General features: G+C 38.7%; 1 protein-coding gene and 1 long non-coding RNA gene across 5 annotated transcripts in view; one reads left to right on the forward strand and one right to left on the reverse strand.

The window, feature by feature from the left end:
* Window positions 1–16,982, forward strand: part of LOC115210266 (WASH complex subunit 4) — a 122,065-nt gene extending 105,083 nt beyond the window's left edge. For 2 of the 4 annotated variants that reach the window (XM_029778753.2, XM_029778754.2), the window contains 7 exons: window positions 1,311–1,394; window positions 3,154–3,250; window positions 7,104–7,198; window positions 8,583–8,684; window positions 10,858–10,945; window positions 12,340–12,375; window positions 16,015–16,982. In XM_029778753.2, coding sequence (XP_029634613.1) covers window positions 1,311–1,394; window positions 3,154–3,250; window positions 7,104–7,198; window positions 8,583–8,684; window positions 10,858–10,945; window positions 12,340–12,375; window positions 16,015–16,229 — 717 coding nt within the window. In that variant the 3' untranslated portion in view covers window positions 16,230–16,982. Of the gene's footprint in view, window positions 1–1,310; window positions 1,395–3,153; window positions 3,251–7,103; window positions 7,199–8,582; window positions 8,685–10,857; window positions 10,946–12,339; window positions 12,376–13,280; window positions 13,300–16,014 lie in introns of all 4 variants that reach the window. The other 2 variants (XM_029778757.2, XM_029778755.2) reach the window with 2 other exon arrangements.
* The window catches only part of LOC118762845, a 64,184-nt gene continuing 51,795 nt past the window's right edge, over window positions 6,984–19,372 (reverse strand). The window contains exon 4 of the long non-coding RNA XR_004998589.1: window positions 6,984–7,169. This is a non-coding gene — a long non-coding RNA (uncharacterized LOC118762845). The remainder of the gene's footprint in view (window positions 7,170–19,372) is intronic.

Genomic DNA, 19,372 nt, shown 5'->3' on the forward strand with positions numbered 1-19,372 from the left:
GAATATGTCCTGTGTGTCATATGTTATACACAGGGCAGGTTAAAGGTTCTGAGGAGTGATGTGTGCGTGTGTTAGTGTCTCCTTGTCTTTATCTTTTACTCTTTACTCTTTTACTTGTTTTAGTCATTTGACTATGGCCATGCTGGAGCACCGCCTTTAGTCAAACAAATCAACCCCAGGACTTATTCTTTGTAAGCCTAGTACTTATTCAATCAGTCTCTTTTGCCAAACTACTAAGTTATGGGGACGTAAGCACACCAGGATCGGTTGTCAAGCAATGCTGGGGTGACAAACACAAACATATACACACACACACACATATATATATATATATATATATATATACAATGGGCTTCTTTCAGTTTCTATCTACCAAATCCACTTACAAGGCTTTGGTCGGCCAGAGGCTATAGTAGAAGACACTTGCCCAAGGTGTCACGCAGTGGGACTGAATCCGGAACCATGTGGTTGGTAAGCAAGCTACTTACCACACAGCCACTCCTACGCCTTGTTCATGTAATAGCTGTAAGCAGGTGACACTGTCATACATGCAATATATTTTGTTTTCAATCTTCCATGGAAACATTTCTGGCCATGGGGAAACATACCTTGCTTCATAACAGGTGAGGGTTGTTGACAGGGATGGCATGCATCCATAGAAAATCTGCCTCAGTGAATTCAACCTGACCCATGCAAGTGTGGAAAAGCTGATATTAAACAGATGATGATGATGATCTCTCTCTATATAAACGACAGTTTGTCTGTCTGTGTGTCTGTTAGGTTGTACCCTCACCCTGACCACGGCTTTCAACCAATTCTGATGAAACTTGACTCACACATAGCTCAATGTCATAATTCAAAACTAACGCACCGAAAATTTTGAAAAGTTCCCCCAGTTCCTAAAAAAAATCGATAAATTCGACATGGGGTCGAGAATCTAAGCTTTTTATATGCAACACATTTTCTGTTGTAGTTTTCGCAACTTGCAATCGATTTTCACCAAACTCATGGTGAAGCTTAATGTTACCCTAAGAAACTTAATTCTGACGTTAGTTTTCCATGCAATACCTTACCATCAGAAAAAATCGATAAAATCATGCCATTTTGGGAAATCGCGTTTTCGCCCAAAGGGACAGCTAGGAACATCGTATACACAGAGAACATTGCAACCTACACATGCGCCTTCGTTCCCTAGAGGGAAAGGACTTGATTGGGATTAGTCGTTGCCTACTAGGGGCTCTTACATACCCGGGCAACGCCGGGCTATGCTGCTAGTATTCAATATGCCTAAACCATTCTCCATTCCACAGATGCTGGTTGATGTGTTTGCACCAGAGTTCCGTAATCCAAAGAACATGCATCTCCGTAACTTCTATGTCATTCTGCCAGCATTGGTAAGTTAGCATTTATTTATTCTTTCTGTATTTTTTTTAACCATGATTAATGGCAACACAGTTTTAGAGGAGTCATTCTACTGTCAAATCTACATCTTTATATCTTTATCCATTGTGGTTAACATCTTTAATGATAGCATAGTTAACGCTCACACTCATCATACAGACATTTGAATTAACTTTTACAATCCAGCCGTCCTTTCACAGGGAATTTCGTCTTTCTGAACAAAGGACGCTGAAGTGACTATATATATGATGATGGAACCGTAATTATGTATATCAGAAAAAATATATATAAGTCAAAATAATTTGTTGGCCTTTTATGGTTTTTATAATTATTTATATATTATGTTATATATTATATTCATAGTGTTTAATGTAATACTGTAATATAAATAAATTATTGAATTATACCAAAAATAAATTATACCAAAAATAAATTATTTAATTATACCAAAAATTATACCGTAAAATGCACCAATCCGACCGTGGCCATTGCCAGCCTCGCCTGGCACCTGTGCGGGTGGCATGTAAAAAGCACCCACTACACTCACGGAGTGGTTGGCGTTAGGAAGGGCATCCAGGTGTAGAAACATTGCCAGATAAGACTGGAGCCTGGTGCAGCCTTCTGGCTTCCCAGATCCCCGGTCGAACCGTCCAACCCATGCTAGCATGGAGAACGGACGTTAAACGATGATGATGATGATTTATATGGTATCCAACTGAAACACCAGTGAATTGGGTGTTTAACAGACCCCTTTGAAGGATTCCTTTTCCTTAGTTTGTTACTTTATTATTTCTATAGATAGTTAGCTAGAAATCTATCTTTACATAAAGTTCTCCCTCATCATCATCTTGTAATGTCCTTTGTCCATGTTGGCATGTTTTGGATGGTGTGACCAGAGATTTTTCAAGAAAGATACTTATTGCCGGTTCATAGGATTACCCAGGGTTTTGCATCCATAAAGTACTTAGCTTTACACATGTCTTGTCAGACCCTAATAGCCAATGGCCTATAACTTCTACTTAAACAGGAGAAAGAAAAGGCCTCTCTCTTTATATAGAGAGACAGCTAGGCAAATTATGTGTGATGATAAGTGGTAGACCTCAATATCATTAGAATAGTAGACTATATGTATTGAATTGAATGGTACCTTATGGAGACTCACATACAGGACTTCAAGTTTCTGTGTCAATGAAAAACTGATTAATGCACTCCTTCAGTGGTTGTAAGATAGAGAAATCTGTAGTGATGCTACTGTGTAAGGTTCAGCGCGCATGCGCAGAATGGGACCACTTCCCGGTGGCCACCGGAAGTCTTCCCCATGCGCATGTGCGGGAAACTGACCCCCTAAGGCACACAGACTCATTCATCCTCTCTGGGCATTTCAGCCATCGTGAACAGACGTGCATTGGTAGTCTCTGATAACCACACCGACTTAGCCGCGGACGACATCGAACCACTTCAACCAACGAACAAGAAGCTGTACAACAGATTCGGCTGTCGTTTTCCCTTCAGATATACGTACACCATCGCGATTAATAAACAACACTGCTGTCTTTCACCGATAACCTGACTTCATCTGTTATATCTAACTAAATTGTATGTGACGGGATCGGATCGACACCCTTTCAGTGATACCGATAACAGATCCTGTTACAAATCTATCTTTAAATTAAGCTCTCCATCATCATCATCATCATTTACTTGCATTGCTTTTGTGATTTGACTTATGTCTCTTGTTTCCATTTTCTTCAGACTCTAAACTTTGTAGAACATTCCATGAGTTGTAAAGAGAAACTGAATCGCAAAAACAAAGATGGTGCCGCCATAACAGACGATGGCTTTGCAATGGGTAAGAATTGAAGCTGTCTTTCACTGTATGCTGAATAGTTTCTATGTCGGTCACATGACCTGCTTCTATGATAGCCAATAAAAAGAGCCAGCGATGGAGCCAATACATGGTTAATCAGCCTGCTAGAAACAGTAGCCAAACAATCTTCATATGTAAAAAATTAAAATGTACACATTAGTTATTGTAGTCCTGGATAAACTTATCACACCTAGAATGTCTTTAATCGTAGGTCTATTCTATCTACTCAAAAGCAAGAATAGTAAATCAATGGATTTCTACATATGTGACATGACCTATTGAAAACAGAGAGAAACTTTCAGGGCAGACTAGTGGCTCTCAGTCTTTTTGACTTCACAGCAAACTGGGGGTGAAAATAAAAAGATTTTGAACAGACAGGTCATCATCATTGTTTAACGTCTGTTTTCCGTGCTAGCACGGGTTGGACGGTTCAACCGGGATCTGGGAAGCCAGGAGGCTGCACCAAGCTCTCGTCTGATCTGGCAGTGTTTCTACTGCTGGATGCCCTTCCTAATGCCAACCACTCTGTGTGTGTAGTGGGTGCTTTTTACATGCCACCAGCACAGGTGCCAGGGGAGGCTGGCAGCAGCCACGATCGGTTGGTGCTTTTTACGTGTCACCGGCACAGGTATCACAACTACAATTTCCATTTGATATCTATTTTGATGTTGGTGTACTTGACTCAATAGGTCTCCTCAAGCACAGCAGGTCACCCTATGATCCAAGATAAGCACAGCAGGTTGTGCTATGATCCAAGGTACTTTGGATGGGCTGGGGCTATGCGAAACTAGTGCAGGAAACAGCCATGAACTCATATTATTTGTCAGGTCTTTGCAGTCACAGCATATCTCCAGAGATCGCAGTCTTTCTTCATTGCCTCTGTGAGGCCCAACGTTCGAAGGTCCTGCTTGACCACCTCATCCCCATTAAGTAAAAAAATGTTGGTACACTGGAGATGGAATAAAAATTTTCTGGCACACTAAAGATCAAGTAATAAAACCACTGGTGCACTTCAAATAGGAAGTTTTTAAGAAAAACTTTTAAAGTTTAGAAATTTAGAATAAAGTATGGAAAGATATTGTTTACTTAGTTTCATTAATAATACTTGTATATTACAAAATTACAAATGGTTTAAAATTTTTGGTACTGGGTCAGCAGTTTTTGAGGGAAAGTGGAAGTCAATTACATCAACCACAGTATAAGTCATACTGGAATCATAATCATCATCATCATTGTCTTTTAAAATCCATCTTCTATGCTAGAATGGTTTGGATGCTTTGACAGGATCAGAAAGGCCCAAGGACTGCATTGTGCTCCAGTGTCTGCTTCAGCTTGGTTGCTTCAGTTAGATACCCTTTTTAACACCAAGCACTTTACAGAGCGTAAAATATTGGGTTGTCCGGAAAGTTCCTGCCGATTTGTGTACCCAAGCTTTACCAGGTGCTCATGAATGACGGATTTTGATAGGTTGAGGCTTTCTGCCAATTCTCAGGTTGTGCAATGTGGGTTATTCTCAATTAATGACTTGATTTGGTCATCATCTGTAGTGGATGGTCTGCCTGATTGCTCTTTATCAATAAGGCTACAATCTCCAGCTCAGAACCTTGCGAACCACTTTTGTACAGTTCTTTCAGATAAAGAAATATCACCGTAAACTGCACATATTTCTTTGGTTGCTTGTGAGGCATTTTTTTCCTTTACAGAAAAAGAAAAGCATCAAGTGTCAAAAAGCAACTTTCTTATCTTCCATTTTAAAGGGTTAAAGAATCAACACAGGTTATAGGAACATAAACCTTCTTCCACAAAAAGATAGCTTAAATTGTGCTCTAAATGGAGGTGTAGTCAAATCCTATTTTATGGACTCAACCATGTTCTAAAATATGTCGAAAGGTAAGCTACTATAAATCGGAACGAAACTTCCGGACAACCCAATACATAGCCAAAACCTGAAAGACAGTCAGTGTATGTTCCTTGAGAAATCTGAGCCATGTGAATAGCAGAAAGGAGTTGGTCATACACGATCTGCTTGACCAATACATTCAAAAGCACCTCAACAACTACCAATATTTGAACCATGTTTTTGCTATACATTTCCCTCCTTTCCTTGCTCAGCTGTCAGTTAAAAGGATTCTATGCTTAAAAATATGATGGCTCCATTCTTGCACCAGTAAAAATATCAAAGCTAGATTTCTGTTTAGTCACAATATGACTAAATCTCTCTCAAATATAGTTTCTCCATTAATCATGAAGTTTCATTTGCTTAAGCTGAGATTGAACTTGTGAACCTATATTAAGTATATTTTTGAATACCGTAAATCCTCGAGTATAATCCACATTTTTTCCCCAAAATTTAAAGGTCAAAATCCCTAGTGCGTATTATACACGAGGTTAAAAATGAAAAATATTTTCTAAGCAATGTCCGAGTCTCTATTTGCTGTTTATTCAGATGCATTTTGTGATGTCGGACGTGAAATACATTAAGCTAAGCCTGAAAGTCATAAAAAAATCATCCGTAACTTGCAGTAAGCAACATTTATTAAACGTTATTACTGTTATTTCTTTATTTTCTGCAAACAAAATGCACAAAAAAGCTACACGTTTGCATTATGTTATATGTACAATAATAATAAAGGACATTACCATATACATTTTTACAAACCAAGGACGTTATATAGACTTCCTTGACTCAAGTTAGAAAAGGGGTGCATATTATACACAAGGTTTAGGTTTTTCAGAGGTATAGCCCCCTAAAAATCCCCTGCGTATTATACTCAAGGGTGGACTATACTTGAGGATTTACAGTATGTCACAGATAAGTTTCTGTATTTCTATATATATAAACAGCAAAATGTCTTTGTGTGTGTGTCCTTTATACAAATCCACAATTTTTCAGTTAGCGGGCTCGCACTTTTCTATGGTCATTCAAAACCATCCAAGGGTGGTCGTGCACATCTTTACATTTCCCAAGTCACCCCGCAAAGCCATAAAAAATCAATAGAAGTGACTTTTTTGTGAATTTTCCATCCCAAACCCAATCAAAATGCCCGAAACTTGATACACCAATTGAATACCAAATAGTTGTATGTGAATGGTCGGAGATTTGGACAGTACTCGTATGTATGTGCACACACACGCAGCTGTATATGCATGCACTAGCACTATGACCCAGCAACGCCAGGTCATAGTGCTAGTTTAAAATAACTGATTTCAAAATATTTTCACACAGGCGTAGGAGTGGCTGTGTGGTAAGTAGCTTGCTAACAAACCACATGGTTCCGGGTTCAGTCCCACTGCGTGGCATCTTGGGCAAGTGTCTTCTGCTATAGCCCCGGGCCGACCAATGCCTTGTGAGTGGATTTGGTAGACAGAAACTGAAAGAAGCCTGTCGTATATATGTATATGTATATGTGTATGTGTGTGTTTGTCTCCCTAGCATTGCTTGACAACCGATGCTGGTGTGTTTACGTCCCCGTCACTTAGCGGTTCGGCAAAAGAGACCGATAGAGTAAGTACTGGGCTTACAAAGAATAAGTCCTGGGGTCGATTTGCTCGACTAAAGACGGTGCTCCAGCATGGCCACAGTCAAATGACTGAAACAAGTAAAAGAGTAAAAGAGTATACACTCATCAATTTAACAGGTAAACAGTAAAAAAAACAACTTAGGTATATGAACAATAACATCTTTGGCATTTAGATAGCAACAACAACAAATTTATTCATTGTGTAGTTAACATATTTATTAATTATCTATGATACAGGGTATAATAATGGAATTATCAGTTTCTGGATTATTGTTTTTATGGTATTATTGTTCTTCTGTGTTGTGTATTTGCAGGTCTTGCTTATATCCTGAAGTTGCTCGACCAGTACCACGAGTTTGACTCTCTGCATTGGTTTGCATCTGTAAAGAAGAAATATTCCACAGATAAGGTTAGTGTCTTTTTTTTATATAAACAGTTTATGAAACATAGTGGCAAAATAAAAATCAGGCACTCAGTTTGAAGCATTTTATTAGTGAAAAACCCAATCCTAGGTCCCCTATAATATTATAGAACAATTTAAGGTTCTTAAACAGTGAGAGACCCACTAAAATTGTGTGAATATATATATATATATGCACATACATACATACATACATACATACATACATATATATATCACTGTGACCAACCAGGCTATCAGATGTTGCTACACATCGCCGGTCACAATGCGCTTTGCATTGTTTTAGCCTTCAAATGACGCCACCCCGCAGGCTAAGCGAATAGGCCAACAGAAGAAAGAGTGAGAGAAATAGTGGCGAAAGAGTACAGCAGGGATCGCCACCACCCCCTGTCGGAGCCTCGTGGAGCTGTAGGTGTTTTCGCTCAATAAACACTCTCAACGCCTGGTCTAGGAATCGAAGCCGCAGTCCTACGACCGCGAATCCGCTGCCCTAACCATTGGGCCATTGCGCCTTCACACACATATATATATATGTACACACATACATATACAAATATATATATACACATAAATATATATCCAGCTGTAGAAACCATGCCACAACAGACAATTGTAGTCTGGACGGGTCCCTGGCTGACCAGCTCCTGTCAAACCATCCAACCCATACCAGCATGGAAAGCAGATAGATGTTAAATGGTAATGATGTTGTTAATGATGATGTTGATATGCATATATACAAATAAATATATATACATACCCACTCACATGTATACATGCATACATTTATACATACACACACTCACACACATCATCATCATCATCATCATCATTTAGCGTCCGTTCTCCATGCTAGCATGGGTTGGACGGTTCAACTGGGGTCTGTGAAGCTGGAAGGCTTCATCAGGCCCAGTCTGATCTGGCAGTGTTTCTACGGCTGGATGCCCTTCCTAACGCCAACCACTCCGTGAGTGTAGTGGGTGCTTTTTACGTGCCACCCACACAGGTGCCAGACAGCTGGCAAATGGCCACGAACGGATGGTGCTTTTACATGCCACCGGCACGGGGGCCAGGCAAGGCTGGCAACGGACACGAACGGATGGTGCTTTTACGTGCCACCGGCATGGGGGCCAGGCGAGGCTGGCAACAGACACGAGCGGATGGTGCTTTTACGTGCCACCGGCACGGGGGCCAAGCGAGGCTGGCAACGGACATGAACGGATGGTGCTTTTACGTGCCACCGGCACGGGGGCCAGGCAAGGCTGGCAAACGGCCACGAATGGATGGTGCTTTTACATGCATTACGATGTATTTGTTGTTTTTGTTTTTTAATATTTTGTTTTTTAATATTTTGTATTCTTCATTTGATTTGAAGATGGAGGTTCAAAAACAACAGACTTCAGCCAGTGTGAAAATGGACGAGAAACTGAATCAAACCACGACCCTCACTATGAAAAGATTAGATGTTTATATTCAGGTATGACCATTCTGTTTTGGCTTGTTTGATAGGAAGGATTATAAGTGGTGTAATAAAAATGTAGTGTCTTTGGCAAACCTCTGATTTCAGTTATGTAACTGTGAGGAATGTGTATGTGTTTATATTGTATGTGTTGTTTAGTACCAGGTCAGCCCTGACTGAGCAAACCTAATCAGTGCTTACATAGATTAAAGCTAATAAATATCTATATATATAAAAATGTAGTTGTGTGAGTGTCTGTCTCCTTCGATTAGATTCCTAACTCCTCACATTTTGCGGTGCAGTTTAACAAATTCGGGGCTTATGGTCGTGATTCATATCGAGCCGTCTGGGTATTAGCGCGCGTCTACGATGAGTCTACGATTTTAAAAATAATTTAACATCATTTTTTATTCCATTTTAATGCATATTTTTTCGTTGTGTCGTGGCGGCGGAGTTGGCGTCCATGGTCACACTTGAACCTGTTTGCTTCTCCCCCTTCTTCCCTCCTTCGTGAAGCTGTGGGGAAGGGAGTGTAAGGAAATCAACGTCGTAATGCGTTGTCAAGGAGACCAGCGTTCTTTTAGAACAACGACTTCATGGCTTGAAGACACCAAAACAGAAATGGCTAAGAAAGCCCAAATTGGCATCTATAAGGGAAGTAACTCTCTAAAAATGCTTATATAGTTATTTCGTTTTTGGATTTGGTTTTCAAGATTCTTTATATGAGTTCATGTGTTGAAGCATATTCTGTTGTGTCTGGGGAGAGTCATTTTCTTTTTGTGCCTTATAATGTAACACACTCACCGGTAAAATTTCCACTTATTTCTTATTTTTATTTTCTAAAATTCTCATTGCGTCTTGCAGTCAAGACTATTGAAAAGGTTGCAAGACGCAACGAAAATTTTAGGAAAATAAAAATAAGAAATAAGTGGAAATTTTACCGGTGAGTGTGTTAAACAATAAGGCACTAAAAGAGAATGACTCTCCCCAAACACAACAGAATAATAACTATAAATATTAGGAAAAATGCTTATTAAATGCATAAAATTTAGTATATAATTCAGTAAATTAGACTACCATAATATCTACTTCTTTCCAAGTTCAATATATATATATATATATATACTAAGCATAACCCTATTATTTCTATGTGCTGTGAGATTCAGCTTCATCATATATTAACTATAATTGTCTTGAAGGCAGAAATTAAACTGCCTTCATTTGCTGTCATTCTAGAGTGAGAATTATGTTCGTGTGAGTTATATTGTGTGAATGCATGTGTGTTGCTTTGGATGAATGTTAACCCTTTCATTACTGTATTTATTTTGAGATGCTCTGTGTTTCTTTTTGTTATTTTAAATATAACAAAGAATTTAGTAAAATAACTCAGTTATCATTAAGCTAGTGTTAGGAATGTAAATTGTGACTAAGGCTTGGTGGAAGATTTTTTTAATTCAAGACTTATGGAAACAAGACATTTGCACTACACAGCCAGATCCGGTTTTAGCTGGGTTGGTAACGAAAAGGTTAAGAAGCTTCAAAACCTACAGCTTTTCTTTTCACATTATACTGCTGATTATTGGTAAACTTGGTTATGTTTATGGGACAATCTCAAAAAGCTGGGTTTTCTAGGTAAAGTGACCAACTAACATGCACTTTGCAAACAGAATCTGTTGATGGAACAGTGAAATCATGCTAGACTTCTCTAAAGTTCAACAGATTGTACTTATCATTTTGTTAGTATCAAAACTCTAGTGTTGCTACTTTGTTTCTTGAGTTAGAAACCAGCTCCTTCCTAACAGAAAGAATTCAAACACTTAAAATAGGAAGGTACACATGCCCACACACACATATACATACATTATATATAAATATATACCATATTTAGTTTCAGCCATGTATAAATTACACTGCTAATTTAGTGTTAAATCTTGGCCTGAAATATTTTTCTCTTCATGAATTTAGCTTTTCCATGTGTATAATCAAATATAAAATGATATGACTTGTACACAATTAAATACAGTGTGTGTGTGTGAATATATATGTATATATTTATATTCACATACACACATAAAAAAGGTGTGTCTGATTCTATTGCTTGTTTTGTTTTGGAATTCCTTAAATTTATTTGAATTTTCAGTGTTGGTTATCCCCACTAATTAGTTTTTAATTTGATTATCCTTTTCATTAGGAATTCAATTTGCTGAACTATTCATTAAGCAGTGCACGGATATTCTTCAGGGCTGACCTTACTGCTGCTGAGGAAAAAGAAAAAAAAGGTAACAACTCTATTGTTATTATTATTATTAATAGTAGTAGTAGTAGTAGTAGTAGTAGTATTATTTTTATTAGAGCAAGGGTGATGGACTGGCAAAATTGTTAGAGCACTGAAATAATTGTCTTGCAGTATTTGTTCTGGCTTATTATATTCTGAATTCAAATCCTGCCTAGATCAGCTTTGCCTTTCGTCCCTTCTCAAAAAGTGGGCCACAGGCTCCACAACTGAAAAGTATTCAAGCTAGTCTTTTTTGTTGGGCATGCCATTCAGAAAATTCCATAGGCGCAGGAGTGGCTGTGTGGTAAGTAGCTTGCTAACCAACCACATGGTTCCGGGTTCAGTCCCACTGCGTGGCATCTTGGGCAAGTGTCTTCTGCTATAGCCCCGGGCCGACCAATGCCTTGTGAGTGGATTTGGTAGACGGAAACTGAAAGAAGCCTGTCGTATATATGTATATATACGTATATGTATATGTGTATGTGTGTGTTTGTGTGTCTGTGTTTGTCTCCCTAGCATTGCTTGACAACCGATGCTGGTGTGTTTACGTCCCCGTCACTTAGCGGTTCGGCAAAAGAGACCGATAGAATAAGTACTGGGCTTACAAAGAATAAGTCCCGGGGTCGATTTGCTCGACTAAAGGCGGTGCTCCAGCATGGCCGCAGTCAAATGACTGAAACAAGTAAAAGAGTAAAGAGGTCATTGCCCATGTGTGTTTTACATGTAACTCAAGCTGCTAGAAATAACAGCCAGCCAAATCTTCCTCATATCAACACACACACCATCTTAGAAAATGACACATTACATAATGTCATTCTGGTTCCTCTGCACATAGGGAAAAGATGAGATGGCCACGACTGAAATGTCTGTTGATCATAGGTGCAGGTGTGGTTGTGTGGCAAGAAGTTTGCTTCCTAACCACATGGTTCTGGGTTCAGTCCCATTGTATTGCAGCTTGAGCAAACGTCTTATATAGTTCTAGGCCTACCAAAAGTCTTGTGAATGGATTTGGTAGACAGAAACTGAAAGAAGCCCATTGAATGTGTGCATGTGTGTGTATTTGGCCCTACCACCTCTTTGGCAACCAGTGTTGGTTTGTTTACATCCCTGTGACTTAGTGGTTCAGCTAAAAGAAACCAATGGAATAAGTACCAGACTTTTATTTTTTTTAAAAAGTACCGGTGTTTATTTGTTCTGTTAAATCTTTCAAGGTGGTGCCCAAGCATGGCCACAGTTTAGTGACTGGAGCAAATAAAGGATAAAAGGAAACAGCTAAATCTGCCTGATCAGGGGCAACCCTGGGACTAAAAACAACAATAACAATAACAACAACAACTGCCTTAATTATAGAGAAAAGACTACTGTTTCTAACTAATGCCATTCTGTTTTTCCCAACAGATGAAAGTGAAGGGGATGATTTACTCTCTGTCGTAGGTGAGCACGGATGAAGACCCTGACCTCCTGATCTGACCCTGTTACTCCCACCGACCTTTGACTTTTGTTCATTCATTCTATTTGCTTGACCTTGAACCATTTTCTGTTTGTTTTTTTTTTGTTTTTTTTTTACCAACCTCATTTTATGTCTCACCCTTCCTTCCTCACACCTCACCCAGTTACCTTGATATCCCCTTAATTCAGTTGACCCTGTTACTGGGAACCATTGCTTTTTCAGCAAACATAATAATAATAATAATAATAATAATCAATTCTTTTATTGGCCACAAGGGCTGACAAAAATTAATTATAACATAAAGGGACAAAACACAGGACGAAAGTTACAAAAAGGGTTTTGTCCGTTTGTAAAATCCAAGTAAAAAAACAGTTTAACAACGAAAATATAACAATGAAAAACTCCCAATAGGGGGAGGTGCTTCGAAAGATCCCTGGTGGAAAAACCCTTAAAATAATGTTATAATGTCATTTATAATTGCTAGTATTATCAGTATTGTAGTAGCAGAATTGGTAAGTGTTGGATAAAATGCTTTGTGGTATTCAGGTAGGCCAGTTGTCATTCTTAAGTTCAAATCTCACTGAAATCACTTCACTTTTCATCACTCTTGGTTATTTTAAAAAACAAATGTACCAGTTGTTGCTACGTTCTGAGTTCAAATTCCACAAGGCCAACTTTGCCTTTCGTCCTTTTGGGGGTCGATAAATTAAGTACCAGTGAAAATCTGGGGTCAATGTAATTGACTTACCCTTCCCCCAAAATGGGCAGCCCTTGTGACAAAATTTGAAACCATTATTGTTATTATTATTATTATTATTATTATTATCATTATTATTATAAGCACTCAAAGAAAATTGTGTAATGTTATTCTTTATTATTTCTCTTCAAGCTACATGAGGAAATCACATGTGAGTAGATCCACCCAGCATTGCTGACAATGACTAAGTTATATTTACCGACCATTAATCCTTGTTATTTGGAGGGAATCAACCCCTTCACTGATAAACAAGATAAAACCATCTCAAAACCAATGAATGTTATGTCCTTACTTTTGTTAATATCTGACAAATCATATCATTTTCATATTCTGTATGATAAAGATACCATTATGATATGTGCATGATAAAAGTACTATTATATGTATATAATATAAGCACCTCTATCATCTGTGTGATAAAGCTACTATTATCATGTGTATGAGATAAACATACATTATTCTATGTATATCAGTGGTACTCAGCCATTTTTTACCTATGGACCCCTGTGATATCTGTTTTACTCTATTAGACCTGCATAACTTTTTGATATTTAAAAAAACCTATTCTAATTTGATAATGAAATTGTATAAACAATATTGTTAAAATATTTTATGTATTGTTGAAATATAATTGATTTATTACATTTAAACTTTAACATCAAAATCTTATATGGATCCTCAAGGCCCATATAGACTCCCAAAGGTCATATAAACCCCCAAGGGCCATATAGACTTCCAAGTGCCATATGGACCCCAGTTGAGAACCACTGATGTATATGATAAAGATATGTTTAATAAATGGGGAATATAGCATTTAATGTCAGCAATGCATTATACATTATGTATGCGCTCTTTACAGCTTTAACCATCTCTATGTACCCAGTACAGCTTGTGTCATTTCTATCTTATTATTATCAATTCAGTTTGTACTATCTCTGTTATGTACCCTGTCTAGTCTGTACCATCGCTAATTATGTACCCTGTATAGCCTCTGGCATCTCTCTCTTCCATAACCTGTACAGTGTGTACCATTTCTATTATATTACCCAACCTAGCTTGTACCATCTCTGATTATGTACCCTGAAGAATCAGCACCATCTGGCCTGTACCTTCTCTAATTATGTACTCCATACAGTATGTACCATTTCTATCTTACATACTTTGTACATTCTGTACTATCTCCATTATGTACCCTGCTTAGCCTTATCATCTCAGATCTGTACCCTGCCTAACTTGTACCATCTCTATTATGCACCCTGTACAGTGTGCATCATCTCTGATTATGTACCTTGTACAGTCAGTACCATCTCTGTTCTGTACCCTGTCTAACCTGTACCATCTTTAATTATGTACCTGTATAGGCCATACCATTTCTGTTATGTACCTTGCTTAGCCTATACACTTTGTATTATCTCTGTTCTGTACCATCTCTATCTTATATACCTTACACAGTCTGTACCATCTCTGTTATGTACCCTGTCTAACCTATACAATCTCTGATTAGGTACTCTGTACAGTCTGAATCATCTCTGTAATGTCCTCTGCCTATCCAGTACCATCTTCAGCTTATGTACCTTGCGTATACTGAGCTATTTCTAGACTCTATGCCCTATCTAGTTTGCACCCTCTCTATATTAAATGCCATCTTTGATACCCACTCATCCCTCTGTCTATCATCTCTCTATTCACCTGTCAAACTTGTACTGTTTCTGAGCACCTTTATCTAGTCTCCAGCGCTTGTAGATTACATAATTAATCTAGTCTATGCTACTTTATATGTTATTCGCCCTGTCTGGTCTGTGTGCTTTACTGATATATATCAATAGAAAATATAAATGTTGACAAGGAAATCAATAACCTGGTGTTGTATTATTTCTGTCCCTGTTGTACAGATGCTCCATTATCACTCACACTATTAGAAACGCAATGAAGTAGTGATTGGCGCTTTGGAAATCTGTAACCAACAATGCTTTCAATCACAAAATGCAGTATCATCATCATCATCATCATCATCATCATTTAGCGTCCGCTTTCCATGCTAGCATGGGTTGGACGGTTTAACTGGGGTCTGTGAAGCCGGAAGGCTTCATCAGGCCCAGTCAGATTTGGCAGTGTTTCTACAGCTGGATGCCCTTCCTAACGCCTATAAATTTCTAAATTTCTGTTTTTTAATATATATATTGTGTACTCTACTGAGCCTGCATTATTTATCCGTAATGCACTATGAATAACTTGTACCATTTGTTTCGTTATGTACTCTGTATAACCTCTGGTTTATGTACCCAGTATATATTGTAACCTCTAGTATATGTTGGTACCTGGTATATATTGTAATATTTCTAGCATATGTATGTACCTAGTAGATATTGTAACATCTATAGAGCATGTATGTACCCAGTATATGTTGTAATGTCTGTGACATTTGTATGTTCCCAGTATACATTGTGCTATCTATAGTATTTGTATATATCCTATTTCTTTGATGCCATCAGTAAGTGTTGTATCAGTATATGTATGTACTATATATACCCTCTATTTGGTTGTAATATTCTATACTGTATTCCATTTACCTTGAAGGTAACCATATATTCCCTAACTTTTCCAAAAGGGTGGCAGTGACTTCAGAGTTTTGACCTGCTAGCCTTCATCACACTGTCTGATGAAGGCTATTAGCCCGAAACTTTGAAGCTACTGACAACACTCTTCTTTGAGTAATTCTTCTGTTTAATGTTAATTTTTTTTTTTACTATAACTTGACATAAAAGCAGTATATATATGTGTGTGTGTGTCTGTATTTATTTATATATATATGTATGTATGTATGTATGTATACATATGTACAGAAGTATGTGTTGCTATGTTTCAGAACGGCTGACAGCTGCAAATCCTCAACAGACATCGTCATCATCATCAAGTCGAAGTGGGACCCCAGCACCAACTGCGTCAACTACATCAACTCCAGCAGAACCATCACCTCCTGCGGCTGCAGCAGCAGCAGCACCACCACCACCACCTCCACCTCCTCCTCCACCACCACCCCCTCCACCGCCGCCGCCACCACCTCCACCACCACCCATGTAAAATATCTCTTCCGAAACATCGAAGAACAAACTCAAAATGTTATGGTTTATTTACCGAACTGGTTACTCCAGAGGTAGAAGCTTCCACTATTATTGTTATTATTGTTATTATTATTATTATTATTATTGCTATCTCTGATATATTAATAATTCTCAAATCCCCACTTTTGTCCTAAAAATCAACCCCTTTTTGTTAGATTATTTGTTTGTTTAAAATCTGCTGTTCATTATCTTCAGCGATAAATCCTTAAAAATGTCTTAGCCCGAAGGCCGCGGCCATGCTGGAGCTCCACCGCTGATAAATGTTTATCTTCAGAAATATATTTTACATTAATAATGTTCAAGTTGACCGGTTCCCTTTTTTTCCCCTCCTTTCCTTTCTTCCAATGAAAGACCAGTCTTAATTTCTTTCAGGATAGCTCCTACCTCCACCCCATCCCTCCTCACCAGACCTTTTTCCCAGCTCACCTCAAGAGAAGGTTCCATAACCATGAGAGTGACCAAATTTGTTTCTGTGATGATTGTTAGACTAGCAGTGTCGAGCTGAAGGAGTTTAATGGTGCAATAGTTTAAGAGTACAAAAGAATGATATTATATCCCCATGTCAGGGACCCTTAAGAATAATTTACACATTATACTACAGTGTCATGTTTGTAGGTCCCTTGAGATATAGCTCTTTTTTTTTTGACCCCTACAGATCCTCACCCACCCTATTTACCAAACACAGGTATAGAAATAAAGATTATTTTTATACCAACTCTTGTTTCATTGTTTTTATTTATTATTATTATTATTGCTATCTCTGATATATTAATAATTCTCAAATCCCCACTTTTGTCCTAAAAATCAACCCCTTTTTGTTAGATTATTTGTTTGTTTAAAATCTGCTGTTCATTATCTTCAGCGATAAATCCTTAAAAATGTCTTAGCCCGAAGGCCGCGGCCATGCTGGAGCTCCACCGCTGATAAATGTTTATCTTCAGAAATATATTTTACATTAATAATGTTCAAGTTGACCGGTTCCCTTTTTTTCCCCTCCTTTCCTTTCTTCCAATGAAAGACCAGTCTTAATTTCTTTCAGGATAGCTCCTACCTCCACCCCATCCCTCCTCACCAGACCTTTTTCCCAGCTCACCTCAAGAGAAGGTTCCATAACCATGAGAGTGACCAAATTGTTTCTGTGATGATTGTTAGACTAGCAGTGTCGAGCTGAAGGAGTTTAATGGTGCAATAGTTTAAGAGTACAAAAGAATGATATTATATCCCCATGTCAGGGACCCTTAAGAATAATTTACACATTATACTACAGTGTCATGTTTGTAGGTCCCTTGAGATATAGCTCTTTTTTTTTTGACCCCTGCAGATCCTCACCCACCCTATTTACCAAACACAGGTATAGAAATAAAGATTATTTTTATACCAACTCTTGTTTCATTGTTTTTATTTATTTATTATTTTTTGTGTGCATGTATTGTTGATCAATCTGCTAAAAATAGCAACCATATCTCTCTAAAATTACTCTCAGCCATGTTAAAAAGTGAAGGACACATTGGATAATGAAGACATAGGTATGCCAAATCCAAGAGAAAGACGGAAGGGTCTTAGAGGAAACATTTGTTTATAGATCTGTTAGATAAGGGCTCACTTGCAGCTAAACCACAACAAACTCTTACATGTATGCACTGATTTGAAAATCTGTCCTTGTTTATCATCGATTCATTCTTCATTCATCACTGATCTGGGATAAATTGATACGCCAGTTGTGAATTGCATTATACTTATCACAAATCCACCTGCTGAAAGTTAATCAGTCTTTGCCTGAGAAGATCAGGCAAAGACAATTCCAACTATCTGGTCACTGTGTGCACCACCCTGAAGTGGAAGCATCCAGATAAGTCATGTGGAACCAACTTCATGGGCATGTAAGAAGAGGTAAACACCATCACATTTATTTCGACAACATGATCACAGACATTGGCCTGGAATGTATCCAGGACCTTGGGGCAGTGATGTTGCAACGAGAAGTATGGTGGGTAGACGTTGTTGCTGCAGCCCAGGTTGGCCATTTAGTGTCAGCTTTCCATGCTAACATGGGTTACACGGTTTGCCTGGAACTGGTAAGCCACAGAGCTGCACAAAGTTCCAGTCTCATTTGGCATGGTTTCTTCAGTTGGATGCTTTTCCTAATGCCAACAACTCCAAGATTGTAATCATTATCATCATCATCATCATTTAGCGTCCGCTTTCCATGCTAGCATGGGTTGGACGGTTCAACTGGGGTCTGGGAAGCCAGAAGGCTGCACCAGACTACAGTCTGATCTGGCAATGTTTCTACGGCTGGATGCTCTTCCTAACACCAACCACTCCGTGAGTGTAGTGGGTGCTTTTTATGTGCCACCGGCATGGGGGCCAGGCGAGGCTGGCAACGGCCACGATCGGATGGTGCTTTTTACGTGCCACCAGCACAGGTGCCAGACAAGGCTGGCAACGGCCATGATCGGATGGTGCTTTTTATGTGCCACTGGCACAGAGGCCAGTCGGGGCAGCAATAATAATAAATTGATCTGTGATAACAAGGGTCAGCAGTCAATCAAAGATTCTGCCTGGACCACAAAAGTGCACCCCATTGATCATCTACAATACTCAGGACACTTTTCACCTGTAAATTCACCTAAAGCTTAAAATTTTAATGTTTGAGATCATCATTATACAAGCAATGTCTTTTGTTTCCAATCTTCTGTGTAAACTTGTTCGGCCATGAAGAAATATTACTGTTAGACAGTTCAACCAATGCCAGCATGGAAGGCAGACATTAAATGGTGATTAGTATCTACTAGCAGCATAGCCCGGCGTTGCCCGGGTATGTAAGAGCCCCTAGTAGGCAATGACTAATCCCAATCTAGTCCTTTCCCTCTAGGGAACGAAGGCGCATGTGTAGGTTGCAATGTCTTCTCTTCACTCGAATACTTCTGTGTATACGATGTTCCTAGCTGTCCCTTTGGGCGAAAACATAAAACCATCATTGCGCCTCCCAACGCGTGAACAGCCCATGTACAGCCCAGAAAATGTGTTGCATATAAAAAGCTTAGATTCTCGACCCCATGTCGGATTTATCGATTTTTTCAGAACTGGGGGAACTTTTCA

Source organism: Octopus sinensis, linkage group LG4, assembly GCF_006345805.1.
Source record: "Octopus sinensis linkage group LG4, ASM634580v1, whole genome shotgun sequence".
Classification (NCBI taxonomy): Eukaryota; Metazoa; Mollusca; class Cephalopoda; order Octopoda; family Octopodidae; genus Octopus; species Octopus sinensis.